At 40.1% G+C, this 15,489-nt stretch overlaps 1 protein-coding gene across 1 annotated transcript; it reads right to left on the bottom strand.

The window, feature by feature from the left end:
* Positions 1-9,406: 9,406 nt before the first annotated feature.
* Positions 9,407-14,500, bottom strand: LOC149300778 (shugoshin 1-like). The gene is made up of 9 exons (XM_089484797.1): positions 14,359-14,500; positions 14,080-14,276; positions 13,287-13,388; positions 12,995-13,047; positions 11,691-11,824; positions 10,715-11,518; positions 10,199-10,417; positions 9,639-9,825; positions 9,407-9,548 (listed from the first exon to the last, which is right to left on the bottom strand). The coding sequence occupies exons 1-9, from the start codon at positions 14,498-14,500 to the stop codon at positions 9,407-9,409; spliced, it is 1,980 nt and encodes a 659-aa protein (XP_089340923.1).
* Between the last annotated feature and the right edge of the window lie 989 nt (positions 14,501-15,489).

The following is a 15,489-nucleotide window of genomic DNA, read 5'->3' as shown; positions in this document are numbered from 1 at the left end:
ATGTTGTGCAATAATGCTGGAGTAGAATGTGTGATTTTGCAAATGCTTTATATAGCTGAATAATATACCTTTGTACATTTAAAAGGCTGTATTGGTTAAGAATAGTTTTAAATTATATAAAGGTATTTTGGCAATGTGTCCTTTTGTAGGCATATTTTTATTACAGTATACAGTAATAAAAGGGTACTGTAAGTGCAGTCAGAACTACAGTTGTGTAGACATTTTAATAGAGGTACATTGGTATGAATACGTTTGAATATTCAGTAGGCTGATATATAATATAACATTCAATTCTTATCTGTGAATTTAATTTCCTTGAGTATCCTGCAGCAGTACTAGAGAGATCTAGCTCTCTCTCTTCTAGGCAGGGCAGGTAATCCAGGGCTTGACAAATTTGTTTTAAATCTAGGAGCCAGCTAAAAAAGTTAGGAGCCAGGACTTTTTTTTGCCCCAGCACTTTGCCCTGCACCCACACTTTACCCCAGCCCTCACTTTGCCCTGCACCCACACTTTGCCCCAGCACTCAATCTCGAGTTATTGATTGTTAACACCAATCACAGTCCTGTCCAGACATACCCAGGTGTCACGGTCAGGACTACTTGCCAAGCCGTGACTGTGTGGAGGGCGTGGGCATGAAGGGGTTAATAGCACCAGGCCTCTGGATTTACTAACTTGACCTCTTAACAAGGCATAAGCTATACCAAATTAACCCCCAAATCCTGCCTGTATCCCCCCAGGTAGTCTGCCACCACTCACGATTTTGATACCGGATTCGTGAGAAATCCGAATTAGAACCTCTATCTCTATATATATATCAACCCAACCAACATATATATATATATCCAGTAAAACGTAATAACAACAATATGGTAACGTGTTATCCTCTCTTAGGGTTCGTGGATATCGATACTAGAGCCCAAAGACAGACTTGGATTATGAATATTTTAATAACAAAAAGACAAAGATTACACAGTGCCAGAATTACAAAAAACAAGACATACAAAATAAAAATAAAACGGCAAACAGTTCTTAAAAACAATAGGACTTAAACACAGGACCCTCACTCACGAGTTTCTCCAATAAGTAGGCCTGTGGGAACTCCTTAAGTCCAGATGGTTTCTTATGATGTTGTTCTGATCACAGAATATCGTGGAGTTCTGCTTTGAGGTCGCTGCTTTGTCCCTAAATCAGACTTTTGCAAGCAAACGCCCCTCTCACCACATGACTGATTATATGACACCATCCCCAAGAATCGGGTCCCATCTTTGATGTGCCAATAAGTTATGGTGGGGTAAAGGTGATGGAAACCCCCCACTTAAGATAGGAATGGAATTCCTATAACTCAGGGTCCTTATCTGTTAGGCCATGAATCACCACAGGGGTCCTTTGGGAAGATGACACCTTTAGCCAGAACAGATACAGAGGGCATTCACAAAGAAACACATTAAATCAACCTCAGATTAACTCATTGAATGCCTAAACAAAGAAACTAACCACCTCTGCTGGGTTACCCTTCCATGCATCCACTACGTTATATGAGTTAATCATGACACCTCCCCCTTTAAGATGGTGGACAGAGGAGGTCAGCACAAGCTGATCTACTATGTCTGCCTAAATCATAGTCTCCCCCTGACAAGACAAACTGTCAGAACGGGACTCCATCTGAGCAACTTGCTAAACTTCCCATCTACTCTATCTGCCTGAAGAGAAGGGTTGTGATAGATTATAACAGTGAAGTCACAACCATACAAGCATGGCTGTAACTCCTGCAAAGCACACACCATAGCTAAGCACTCTTTGCCAACCCTTGAATAAGCCTCTTCCTTTGGCGATAACTTACTCGGATGTTTTAAGGCCTCATCCATTTGTTTCTCTGCCCTGCTTAGGATAGCTAATCGCTGCCCATTCCCAAGCAAGACAGCAAACGGGTGTCCATTGTCCTGGGCTTCCTGTGTGGATCCCAGGCTCTGCGCTTCACCTAGACTCACAGGGCTAAGGGTTTCTTGCTGACTGGTCAATGTAGCTGTCTTTTCATCAACCTTTACTATATTATCCTCTGTAGCTGTTGCCCCAGCATCTTGCTGGTATGCCACTACAGCTACAGGGGAAATATTCTGCCCCTCACACTGGATATCAAGATGTGAATTTTCCTCCCCCTCCTCCTTATTTCCAGCCTTTACAGCTTTAGGGGTCTTCTTAACCTCCAGCATTTTAAGAGTTAAAGGAAGCCTTTCCTCTGGAGCATTAAAGCTGAGTTTTGGCTGTTGACACACAGAAACATCACATTCCATATATCCCTTGTTTTCCCTTTGAGAGAATTGATTAACATGAATATCCGCAGACACCCCTATATCATGTATACTTTCTCCTGCACCCAAATCTAAGTGCTCAGGTGCTGTAGGCACGGTTGGGAACACATCCCCAGTTCCCTTTAGTTTCCCAGGGATAATACCTTCAGGGCATACAACTTCTGAAGACACGTTGACAGAAGTATCCCCAGCATGCCCGAATCCCTTGGCTACCTGATCACCCATAGTAACACTATGCTTTTCCGTATCGGGGGGCATTGAACCAGAAGAGCCACTACAGACTCCCTGTTCCTGAACCTCTGCCCCTCCAAAGGTCAAACCACACGTTTCCCCTAGAGCTTGCTCGCTAGGTCTGGTCCCTTGGTGCACATCCCCCTCCATCTCTTCAGGAGACAGGATCCTGGGTGCTGGTTCAGACAGGCATACCTCTACCTTCCGTGCTCCCTCCCAGCTACCCACTACTGCCAAAGTTTCAGACAGTACCTTAGGTTGGACAGGGCCCTCTACCAGCCCTCCAGGTTTGCAGGTTTCCTCAACTGGTGCATACTGGCAAACAAGTCGACCCAGATCCTTGCCCAGCAAAACATTAACAGGAATATCCTCGGATATCCCCACCTCCCGCAAACCCTTGCCCACACCCCAATCAAGGTACACACGTGCCACTGGCACTGCAGGGCGCACCCCGCCAATTCCATGGATGGACATGGTCTTCCCAGGGATAAGATCCTCCAACTTTACCATCTCAGGCCGCACCAGAGTGCAAGCAGCCCCTGTATCCCTGAGTCCCATAGTCACACGGCCACCTACAGTTACTCTTTGTAGGTTCTCCTCTTCATTCCCCTGAAACCTGGAAACAAACAAGACAGCTGGGTGTTCCCCAACTGTTACACACTGCAAATTGTCTCCTTGTGCCTCCTTTGGTCTAGCCACAAATAAAACAGGTGCAGCTCCCCCAGCTGTACCTCCATTTCCATTTGTCCATGGAGATGGTCTCTTAGAAGGGCAGGTGGCACTCAAGTGCCCAATCTGGTTACACCGATAACACCGGCGGGTATCCCCCTGGCCCGATGTGGCCCCTGCTCTGTTGGCTAGGAAAGGTGTTGGTGATAATCTCCGGGCTGACTTAGGAGTTGGTGGCTGGTAGGCTGCTCCTTTCCAGGTAGATGGTCCTTGTGATGCTTGTACCCGCTTGGTTGTTGGAGTACGGTTGTTGGCATAATCGTTAGCCAGATCTGCCGCCTCTGCCGTGGTCTTAGGTTTTCTGTCCAGAATCCACTCTCGGGCCTCCGGACTTCGTGTGCTCAGGAACTGCTCCAAAATCATCAGATCCTCCAGGGCCTCATATGTAGTAACTTGTAGGCCTCCAGTCCATTGCCGGAAAATAGTCCGAAGCTGTCCCGCATATTCGGTGCAACTGTCCGATGTAGCTTGCTGCATCTCTCGAAACTTTTTCCTGTAGAATTCAGGGGTGAGGTTAAAACTTTTTAACAAGGCAGATTTTATGGCCTCATAGTCCTGATCAACTTCCATTGGTAAGGAAGCAAACACATCCAGGGCGTTCCCCTTCAGACGTGGGGTTAAATACTTTCCCCACTCTTCCTTGGGCAGCTGGTACTGCCGGCACACTTTCTCAAATCCTCTCAAAAACACATCCAAGTCAGTGTCCTTTTCCAGCATTGGAAAGTGTTCCAGGCGAGGTCGGTTAGCATATCCATCCCCGTTAACAATGCTTTGGGGAGACGGACTATATTGCTTTAACCGTAGAAGTTCCAGCTGATACCTCCGCTCAGCTTCTCGTTCAGCAGCTGCCCGCTCCGCAGCTCTCTCAGCAGCCTCCCTCTCTCTTTCCTTGTACTGCATAATCAGGTTGAACTTTAGCTGAGGATCCACACTCCCCAGATGTTTTAGTACCACTTTTAACTCAGAGTCCATTGCACTCAAGGCGTTAACTTTATCAGGAAAACATCCTTGATCCACAGGCTCTTCCAAAATCACATCTGCTCCAATGGCCTGCTCTGCACAGAGTTTATCATGTTCCAGGAGATCCAAAATCAGCTGCTCTTTGCTTTTGCCAAAAATTTGTATATTCCTTTCTTGACAAACCAGCTCCAGAGATTCTTTTGGCTGTCGTCGATATGCCTCCATAATGCAGTATGGTAGAGAAAAACAAAAGGAAGAGGAACGAACTGTTTTGCACTGTATGTCTGTAATTAGGCACTGAGTAATGTCTTTGGGAAATTACACAAAACCCATGTAATTTCTTCTAGTACTAAAATCACCAAACCGGGCAATATAAATAGCACTAAAAAACTCTAGATATCCCACCTAGCTGCCACCAAGTTTGTCACGGTCAGGACTACTTGCCAAGCCGTGACTGTGTGGAGGGCGTGGGCATGAAGGGGTTAATAGCACCAGGCCTCTGGATTTACTAACTTGACCTCTTAACAAGGCATAAGCTATACCAAATTAACCCCCAAATCCTGCCTGTATCCCCCCAGGTAGTCTGCCACCACTCACGATTTTGATACCGGATTCGTGAGAAATCCGAATTAGAACCTCTATCTCTATATATATATCAACCCAACCAACATATATATATATATCCAGTAAAACGTAATAACAACAATATGGTAACGTGTTATCCTCTCTTAGGGTTCGTGGATATCGATACTAGAGCCCAAAGACAGACTTGGATTATGAATATTTTAATAACAAAAAGACAAAGATTACACAGTGCCAGAATTACAAAAAACAAGACATACAAAATAAAAATAAAACGGCAAACAGTTCTTAAAAACAATAGGACTTAAACACAGGACCCTCACTCACGAGTTTCTCCAATAAGTAGGCCTGTGGGAACTCCTTAAGTCCAGATGGTTTCTTATGATGTTGTTCTGATCACAGAATATCGTGGAGTTCTGCTTTGAGGTCGCTGCTTTGTCCCTAAATCAGACTTTTGCAAGCAAACGCCCCTCTCACCACATGACTGATTATATGACACCATCCCCAAGAATCGGGTCCCATCTTTGATGTGCCAATAAGTTATGGTGGGGTAAAGGTGATGGAAACCCCCCACTTAAGATAGGAATGGAATTCCTATAACTCAGGGTCCTTATCTGTTAGGCCATGAATCACCACAGGGGTCCTTTGGGAAGATGACACCTTTAGCCAGAACAGATACAGAGGGCATTCACAAAGAAACACATTAAATCAACCTCAGATTAACTCATTGAATGCCTAAACAAAGAAACTAACCACCTCTGCTGGGTTACCCTTCCATGCATCCACTACGTTATATGAGTTAATCATGACACCAGGTTCCAGCATGTACTGGCTGACTTGGCATGATAGGAGTACATGCTGAAACCTGGCTTGCTGCCCCCCTTGTGTATTGATGCTGCACATCACTTAGAGCCCCATGTGCCATGCTCATCCCCCCACTTACACAACCATGCTATCACACACACTCATTCATATACTCATTCATACACCCTGCTTCACCCCCTTACCTGCACTGCAGATCTCTCATACGCAGACTTCCATAGGGGCCCTGCTGCTTCTATCTGTCTCTCTGCACGAACATCTCTTGTCCCGCCCACTGGGAGGAGGAACGGAGCAGTCATGTGACTCCTCTGGTTTCCTGCTTCCTGTGGCCAGCACAAGAGACGCTGCTCGCACATCAAGAGCAACACAGTTTATTTTCGGCCGTTTTTTTTTTTTATTATTTAGGCATTTTGCCGAAGATGTGTTTCGGCCACCGGTTTGGCTCACAAACACCTAGGCGCCAGGACAAAATTATCAGTCGCCATGTCGACCTGGGATTTGTCGAGCCCTGAGGTAATCAATACACCAGCTCCTAACAACTGGCTCCTCAGTGTAATGACAAAGCCAATAAAGTATATGAAAAAAAGAAAATTGATTGGGAGGGAATAAAAACGCTTCTACTTACCGAGAGTTCTCTTTTCCCTGCAAATCTTGGTGGCACATCACGTGAAATATACAATAGAAAAGGAGTGAGGAAAAAAACACTAAGGCATCAAAAAAAACTTAGTTGTGGCTGCCCTTAGTACCCTTCTACCCAACGAGAGTTCATTGCCAAGTCCTCCAAACGATAATGCTTGGCGAATGTGTGAAGATTCTTTCATGTTGCTTCCCTACATCTGGTCAAGCTAAATGTATCTATTGTTAAGATGTAGCCATAGTCCAAGTGGGGCCCTAAGCCCCATGAGTGGTGCCCCGTCCACAGATAAATAAGCAATTCTAATAGCCTGAGTAATCCAGTGGGCAACAGTTCTTTTACGGTGTAGCAGTGCTTGGTAGATTCTAAGTGGCCAGTGAGTGTAGATCGACTTCTCAGGATGATTCTATTCCTATTTAATAATGTCAGATAAGACATGGTGAACTGGGAAAGAGGAATTTTACCTAGTAAATCCAGAAACTGCGGACAAGCGGAACCACCGGCGTGTGGGATTACTGGAGGCTGTTCACACGGATGAAGTGTCAGTACTAAAGATATATAAGAATTAGAATGGTTTTCCAGCTCTTCGATTTATAGTTAAAAGTACTGACTATCCATGATATGTGTCTTGATAAGGAAATTAAACCCTTTTCTCAGATTCAGGAGGAATTTTTACTTCCCCCTAAGGAAGTGTTCTCTTATCTTAGAATTAAAGGGTTTCTTTCAAAACATAATATATTAAATATTGGAGAAAAGTGGGCTCTCCTTAATTCTTTGTTTAATATGACACATCCCAAGGGATTGATTACTAAGTGCTTAACTCTCATTAAATTGGATTATGAACACAAGTCTGTAAAAGCAATTAAGATATGGGAGAGAGAACTGAATAGATCTATTCCCTGGGATACTTGGAGAAACATACTACAATCGGTTAATAATGAGATTCACTGCTTAAATTTGAGAGAGAACTTCTTTAAGGTTTGTTATAGATGGTACCTTGTTCCAACAAAGCTGGCAAAAATGTATATACACACTGAGGCAAATTGTTGGAGATGTGGGAATGAAACTGGAAGCTTCCTACATATCTGGTGGACTTGCCAACATATAGAGGTCCTTTGGAAGGAGGTTTTTTATCAGATAAAACAAATTACTGGTGTCTCGCTACCCTTCACACCAGATTGTCTTTTACTACATCTGGACTGGCCAAAAGTCTCTAATGCCTACAGAAGCTTAATAACTCATATCCTTGTCTCTACTAAATTATCTATAGCGAAGTATTGGAAAAGTAATAAACTGCCTAATTGGGAGGAGATAAAATTAAGTACAATTTATCACTGTAAAATGGAATTGGGTATAACCAAATTAAATGGATTTAACGTAACTAAAATTAGGAAATGGGAGAAAATCCTAAACATATTGGCAATTGAAGTATGACTGGTTCTGGTTCCTTCCCTTGCTGCATCTCATGTTATATTTTTTGGTATGTCTTAATGTGTTAAATTGTGTTTTGTATTGTATTTTTTATTTTTTTATTGCTTAGTATGGTCTAATATCTAAGCAATTGTCTTTTCGATGTTAAAAATGAATAAAAAACATATTTTCAAAAAAAAAGTACTGACTACGTACCCTACTCACAAACTATGTCAATGAGATAATTGTTGACCTTATTTGCATGCGCCTACACAGAATCCCTTGTGGTTGTGGCAGCACCATGGGATTTCTGAGGGAAAAACAAGCCTTCTAGCTTGTCTGGTGTCTGAAGATGAGTGTTTAATAATACTTCTACTACCCCCTAAATTTTAAGTGGAAGGGTTTTCCATCACCTTTACCCACCATAACCTTTGCTAATGAGAAATTAAACTGTTTAACTGGCCACACTTAATATGCATTGAGTTCAAAAATTGCGTGGGTAAGTTTATATTAAAAAAAAAAAAAAAAAGCCCAACACATTCATTAAAAAATGTACCAAAATTATTTTAAAAAGTCACATTTATTAAAAAAGCTGAACTGCAATTTACACCATTATTCAGTACTACAGATTTACCCAAGGACTTAAAGTTCACGAGAAGTTGCATAAAGATATTTATACAAAACAAACGGAATATGCTCCACACTAATCAGTCATCAAAAGGTCACCTGCATTTTCCTAAGAAATACTAAGCATATTGTACTGTTACTTTAATAGTGACTGAAAGTGTTTATTTGCTTCCTCTTCTGTTTTTTGTAACGTGCGAATATAATTGGCACAGCAGAAATTAGTTCATGAACCAACACAAGGATAGTAATTGTACTCTTCTTACGCACAGCTTTGAAAATTAAGGCACACAATAAGTTTTATCAGTCTGCATTTCTAAATAAGCAGCAACATCCCATCAGTTGCCATGGTATTTATCCTTATCGGCCCCATTTTTTTTTTTTTTTTTTTTATATAAAGGGAACGTGGCATTAGGTAGAGAGTTCTCAGCATAGGGTTATAATTTATGATTAAGTAATTAAAATGGGGAAAGATATTGTCAAGCATTTTGATTTGAAGAACTTGTGTGTCCATTTTTTCCTCACAAGGAAGTGTATGTTCCATAAAAATAAGCTTCAAATTTTATTAAAATGTCATACAGGAAAAAGCTTGTAAATTTACGGTTACGAACCACTGAGTCACTTATATAAAACTTCTGTTCAAGGCAGAGGGAGTTCCATTTTGAAAACAAAGTATGACAAAGATTTTGAAGACAAAAACATGCCTCGTAGCAAAATACTAGACATTTACATTTTATTACATTTATAGTTTACAAAACCATATTTAAATACATTTATAAAAATATGTTTCTAAAAAGAAAAAAAACTATTCACAAAACACATGTAGAATGAATTCCATGGCCCCGAATACGATAATGAGCATTTTAACTGTTTAGAGGAAACTCCAATGATGGTATATCACACACACAGGCATAGGTTTAATTGGATCCATTTCTCAAACACAAAACCCTGCAAACCTATATGCTGTTGGTTAGCCCATCTGTTGGACAACCCTGGCCAAGGAGCTCGCAGTCCGTTACCCATGATTACGTAGTAATTTCACATAATGCAGTTTGATGTCTATGTGAACGTGCGGTTGCTTCTTACCAGTCAATATATCACCTTGTCATCTGCTGCAGCCAACAAAGGCTTCATTGTATCGTGACAAAGATCTATTTTTTGTAAGTGATTTCCGTGCATCCTTTTGTTTATAAATAGGAGAATTTAAAAACTCTGTATCTGTGAAAGGATCCCCTCTTCTTAGTTTCCTGTACAAACGATATAAACAAAAAAGTGAGATTAAAACAACTTGTTCAAACAAGGCAGAATAATGTGAACTAATCTGCTGTTGTACTCACGCATTCAGCTTTGGCTCGGCATAATTCATTGTCACTGTACAACGCCTTTTTCGCAAGGGTGTTCCAGGTTTCTGCCCGTCTTCAGTGAAAAGTGGGCAGGAACGCTTTTTAGCATCTGTGCTACCCGACAAGTTTGTGACATCAGACAGGCTGAAGCGAGGAGTTGGAGGAGCTGCAGTGGGTTCATCTGGCAAACATAATGCAGATGTTAAGCATACATGGGACACATAGGGACATCATTTTAAATATACGAAGTAAATGATAAACCAGAGAATAGAAAAAAAAAAAAAAAGTACAACTGTCAAAAGGCATCCATATGAAAAATCAGAGGTAAATCCGAGAATTTATGCATTCTGGGCAGGATTTTTGAAAAGCACCCTACCACCTAGCTCTTCACTCTTGCCCACTCAAAGCTACCTAAATTATGAGCAGACATGTTGCTCACAAAAATAATCAGGGAAAGGAACAGTCTACATTTGTATTTAGAATGAGTGACTTAACGAAGCTAGCTAGTCCCAGATGAATCCAGGAATCAAAATGATAATATAAATTTTGTTTACCAATAATCCTGCTTGAGCAATGGTTTGTGTTAATATCCTGTTCTTCTTTAGAAACATTAAGCTGAAGGCAGCCACTGTTTCCGATATGTGGATCCACACAAGTTACTAATTGGTTTTCTAGTAGAGTTTCAGCGGTCTCCAAAACTTCATTAGTTTGGCTGGCCAAAGAATCCTCTGGCTTAACTTTCAAACCTTTTTTGGGATTCTCCTTTATATTGGCTAAAACAAAATAAAAGTGTTACAACATGGAAAGTTATAAGACCACCATTAATGTATGGATTTTTTCATTTTTTGCCTTTCACGAAATATAAAAAACGCATGCAAGCAAGTGTTTAAGCCTGGGCTTGTTACTGGAATTCACAATTAAAAAAAAAAAAAAAAAAAAAAAAGTAAATTTGCATTGAAGCGGGACCATGTAATATTTGTTTTCTAAATAAGCCATTTGCAAATGCATGCAAATTTAATATTAAAATACTCTCTTCAAACTAAATAAGAATATTGTTAAAAAATGCAAACCTTGTTCTGTCTGTAGGTCTATCTTAGCTTCTTTCTGCAGATGTGTTGCATTTCGTTTTGATCTAGGTCTTGGAGGAACCGAAACACTACTTTGCTCCCGATTTTTGTTTTTTGAGTTCTCTTTGTATGGCACATACAAGCTGTCTTCCATCTCATCATCACTGCTGCTTTTAGACCTGCTCTCAGCTGGGTCTTTTTCCTCCTCTTGTATATTTTGCCGGAATGGGGTGACATGTACACTTTCTTCAAAGACAAAGTCATAGGCATCACCAGAATTTAGTGACGTATTCGTTTTTTCATTGCAAGCTCCTTGCTTACTTGCACCCCGTTCTCTACTCTTTGATCTGGCTCTGGGTTTGGAATTTTCCCACGGCTTTTTTAATGGGACACTACAGGTCCTATCGGATTTGCCTTTTCGAACTCTGTCTCTGCCAGTGCGAGCCTCATCTTTATTCTTGATAGTTAATTGTTTTGTCTTTGGCGCTGGAGTTGAACTTGCTATTTTGGAATCAGGAATAAACTCTTCTTTAGCTGGACTTGGAATCTGATCAGCTTTGTCTATTCCTTCATCGCTTTTTAAAACACATTCATCCATAGAGGTATTTATTTCTTGTTCAGGGAGACTGCACCCTGTATTTAAATAGACATCTTCTAGTGGCTCTACAAAAACATTCTCTTCTCTGCACATGCGCAAGTTAGACGGGCGCCGTCTGGTAGACACGTTTCTATGCAAATTATTCACGCTTTCAACCTTGTCCTCTGTGACCTGTTTTCCTACTTCTTCATGTGTACTGGATCTCCATTCTGATGAAAGAAGGGAATAAACAGAAAGTTCACTTTGCAGCATTATTCCTTGCTATGACATAATACCCTTGGCTCAGTCAAGTAGGATAAACAAACATTATGTGAGGTTCTCGACATCCAAAAATTTCATATTAATATGTCCATATTTTTAAAGGGATCAAAACAAACTAACCTTTGGTAATACAAGTTGTCTTCCCAGAAGTTTCAGAAACATTGTCATGGTAGTTTATGTTTTCAGTACATGGGTCAGTCGGCATTCTAAAAGACGTACTTGTCTCAGAAGCAGGAACACGTTGTGGTAGTCCCCTGTATTGATACCAATAGTTATTATAGTTAATAGTTTGAAAAGAAAAAGCACATCAACTAAATATACACACATATACAGTTGTGTAAAAAGAAAAGTATATTCTATTTGAATTCTATGGTTTTACATATCAGGACAAAATCATCTGTTCCCTAGCAGGTCTAAAAATTATTTTTCTGTTTCAGCTAATGGTTGTTTTAACCTACATATTAAAACTAATGATTATTAGCACCTGTATGGTATAAAATTCCTGACTTCCTGAAAGGGGTACCTAGAAACAATTGTTTTAGTTTTTCCTTCTTTTAACTCACTTGGAATTTTGTTAAAGGTCAAACTTTTGCACAGTACTGTGTATGGAATTTATACATACACACATATATATATATATATATATATATATATATATATATATATATATATACACACACACACACACACACACACACACACCAAGCAGCCATAAGATTATGACCACCTGCCTAATATTGTGTAGGTCCCCCTTTTGCAGCTAAAACAGCCCTGATTCGTCGATGCATGGACACCACTAGACCTCTGAAAGTGTGCTTGGGTATCTGGCACTTAGTTGTTAGCAGCAGTTCAGTAAGTTGAGAGGTGGGGTCTCCATGAGTCGGATAAGTTTGTCTAGCACATCCCTCAGATCCCAAATTGGATTGAGATCTGGGGAATTTGGAGGCCTAGTCAACACATTAAACGTGTTGTTGCGTTCCTCAAACCATTTTTGCTTTGTGGCGGGGTGCTTTATCCAGCTGAAAGAGGCCAATGTTATCATGGAATGCAGTGTCCATGAAAGGGTTACAAGGTTTGCAACAATGCTTAGGTAAGTGGTACGTGTCATAGCAACATCCATATGAATGGCAGGACCCAAGTTTTCCCAAAGCAACAACCAAAGCATCACACTCCTTCCCATGTTTTCTTCAGGTAAGTGATGCGCACACAAATACCCGGCCATCCACGTGATGTAAACGGGCCACTGTTTTCTCTTCCCACCGTGGTCCAGTTCTTATGCTCATGTGCTCATTGTAGGTGCTTGCGGCAGTGGACCACTGTCAGAGGTCATAATGTTATGGCTTATCTGTGTATATTCATAACACAACATCAATAGATAATATTTATGTATTAAGCTGTGAAAAGAAAAAACAAAGAACACTCACATTTGGCTGCTAGTTCCTGAATGTTTTGTTTGCACAGTGGATGAACCCGTGTTCTAAAACAATACAAACGCATTTTATGTTATTACAGGGAAAAATAAACGGAACAGAGCTGCATCAAACCAATAACACCCTCCCCCCACATAAACCAACATTAGTGTCAATTTGCTCTTGTAAGCTATTATGGCACCATGAGACAAAAACATACTAAATTAAAACATTATAGAAATGTTGTTAGTACAAAATGTATCTATTGTACAAAAATGTGTTTCTAAATTCCTTTAGAAATACGCACATAATCAGAACACAAAGCCTGTGCAGGTCCAAGAAGGTTTGCGGTCTCTAGTAAATTGTGAGTAACTTTGGCAATTATGTCTTTCAAAGATGCAAGCTTGGCCTAAAAAAAAAAATATATATATATATAAAAAAATAAAACATTATGTACAGACACACACAATTCATAGGGGCAAATAAGCAGATCGCCACAAAGCTTGTGTGAACCGGACTGATGACTAAAAGTTAATATATAAATCATCCATTAGGATTCTGTTATCTGTGACAATGTTTCAAAAAAAATAAAAAAATAAGTCACATGAAATGCTTTGGGAAAAAAAGACCATTTTAGCCATTTTAGATAGGATTCAACGCTGTCATTCTAAAAGGACTTGGCTATCATCACCCAACATGTGTAACATACAAAAGCTAGTGCTGATATCAATTAGATCTCCTAGTGACTTGACTATTCCATTGGCTTCAAACATTGCACCAGAATCACCATTCATATATAAGCTACATTGTACATTTTGTATCAAAATGTGCAAGAGTTTTTAAACGCTTTGCTATTGGGAGACAGAAAGGGTTTCGATAACTTTTCTCTTTCTATAATATGAGGCTTTAACTCAAACAACTCAGTCAACTACGCTAATGATTTGCTTTTAGTAATTGCTTAATCAATGCAGCTTTAATTAGCTGTCTGTCCCACATTAAGTTTTTTGTTTTTTTTACTAGAGTAAAAAAAAAAAAACAATCGAGATGTGTCACCGTTAACGTATTTTATTATTCTTAATAGAATCATGATCAAAACTTACGTCTGCAGAATCTCTTCCGTGCTGCAAGCTGAGCTTCCTCCTTAACAGGAATATCTCAAACATCAGTTTCTGGTGCTCTCTCTTTAAATGAAAAATGAGATCCTGAGCTTGTCTAGTTTTAGCTTTTTCTGCTTCCAGGGCCAGGGCCAATGCTTTGTTGTTGGCTTGAAAACTTTTTATTGCCACAGAGCTGTTACCTAAGGTAAATAATATGTATTAGATCCATGACTCCAGAGCACTTATAATAAAAAAAAAAAAGTGTAAAAAAAAAAATCTTACTGAGCATCTTCACTTTTGTAGATAAGGTCTTGTTGACTGTGGCCACTTTTGCCAATCTTTTTGTTCTCTTCTCTTTCATGCGCTCCTTTATATCTTCCAGGCTGTCCTGGAAGGCCTTTTTCAGACACCTTTCTCTTGCCATTCTTTAAAGGTTCTGTACACCTATAACAGCAGAAAAAAAAGACAGTATAAAACAAGATTCCAAAAACACAGAGAGGAAGATCTGTCACCTTTCCGAGTGCCTGCATCTTGTAAGCCAGTACGTTAAATAACCATGTGCAATAGTGTTTATAGAATAAGCACTACACATGCATTAAATAACACCTCTTATTAGTATACAAGAGCAGCTGAACATTCTGTTGTCAAGATCAACATGATTATTCCTCCGCAAAATGTTATTACAGTGCCAACGCCGTCACATGTATCTGATATCTTTGAGCCTAGATGTAACAGGCCCTACACTTTTTCCATAGGGAGATTATATCCAGCGATGTGTTCATCACATTTCGAAAACACATTTTCTTCTATATGACATACTCACTGCCAGTCAGCTATGGCAAGGGATCAAGGCTGCCGAGGAGGAATTCCGCTGCTACTTTCCCCTATGGAGATTTTGCATGGCTAATTCATGGATGTTAAAGTTTATACAAAGTATTTTTATATTTGAACCTTGTTCCGGAAGCTGCCTGAGTCACCGGTGTGTCCCATAAATCTTCATTTACATAACATGATGTCAGGAAGTGACCATGGAGAATAAATACAAAATAGTGAAAAAAAATAATTGTTTTACTTATACAGGGGAAAAAAACAGTTTTATTGTTTTTTTTGTAAGCTATCGGTTAGTGCACACTTAACAATTCTCATAACACTTGCACCCCTTTTCTCCATATTTGACATGACATCATAACCATCTCAAGGTCACCTAACCTTAAAAAGCACTGTATGTAAATAATCCTAATTTCCAGAAGATGACTCTAGAGCAGTGGCTCCCAACACAGTCCTTACGGTACTTGATGGTCTATATTTAATTACTAAATCCTACCTTGTTAGTGTACCTTGAGGACTTGGTTAGAAACCAAAATGTAACCTACAGTTAAGGGACACAGTAGTGTTCCAGGGATGCCCCTGAAC

The sequence above is a fragment of the Sceloporus occidentalis genome, unplaced genomic scaffold (genome assembly GCF_023333645.1).
Source record: "Sceloporus occidentalis isolate IW3139 unplaced genomic scaffold, rSceOcc1.0.p SCAF_23, whole genome shotgun sequence".
Classification (NCBI taxonomy): domain Eukaryota; kingdom Metazoa; phylum Chordata; class Lepidosauria; order Squamata; family Phrynosomatidae; genus Sceloporus; species Sceloporus occidentalis.
This window is presented reverse-complemented; position numbering and strand designations above follow the sequence as displayed.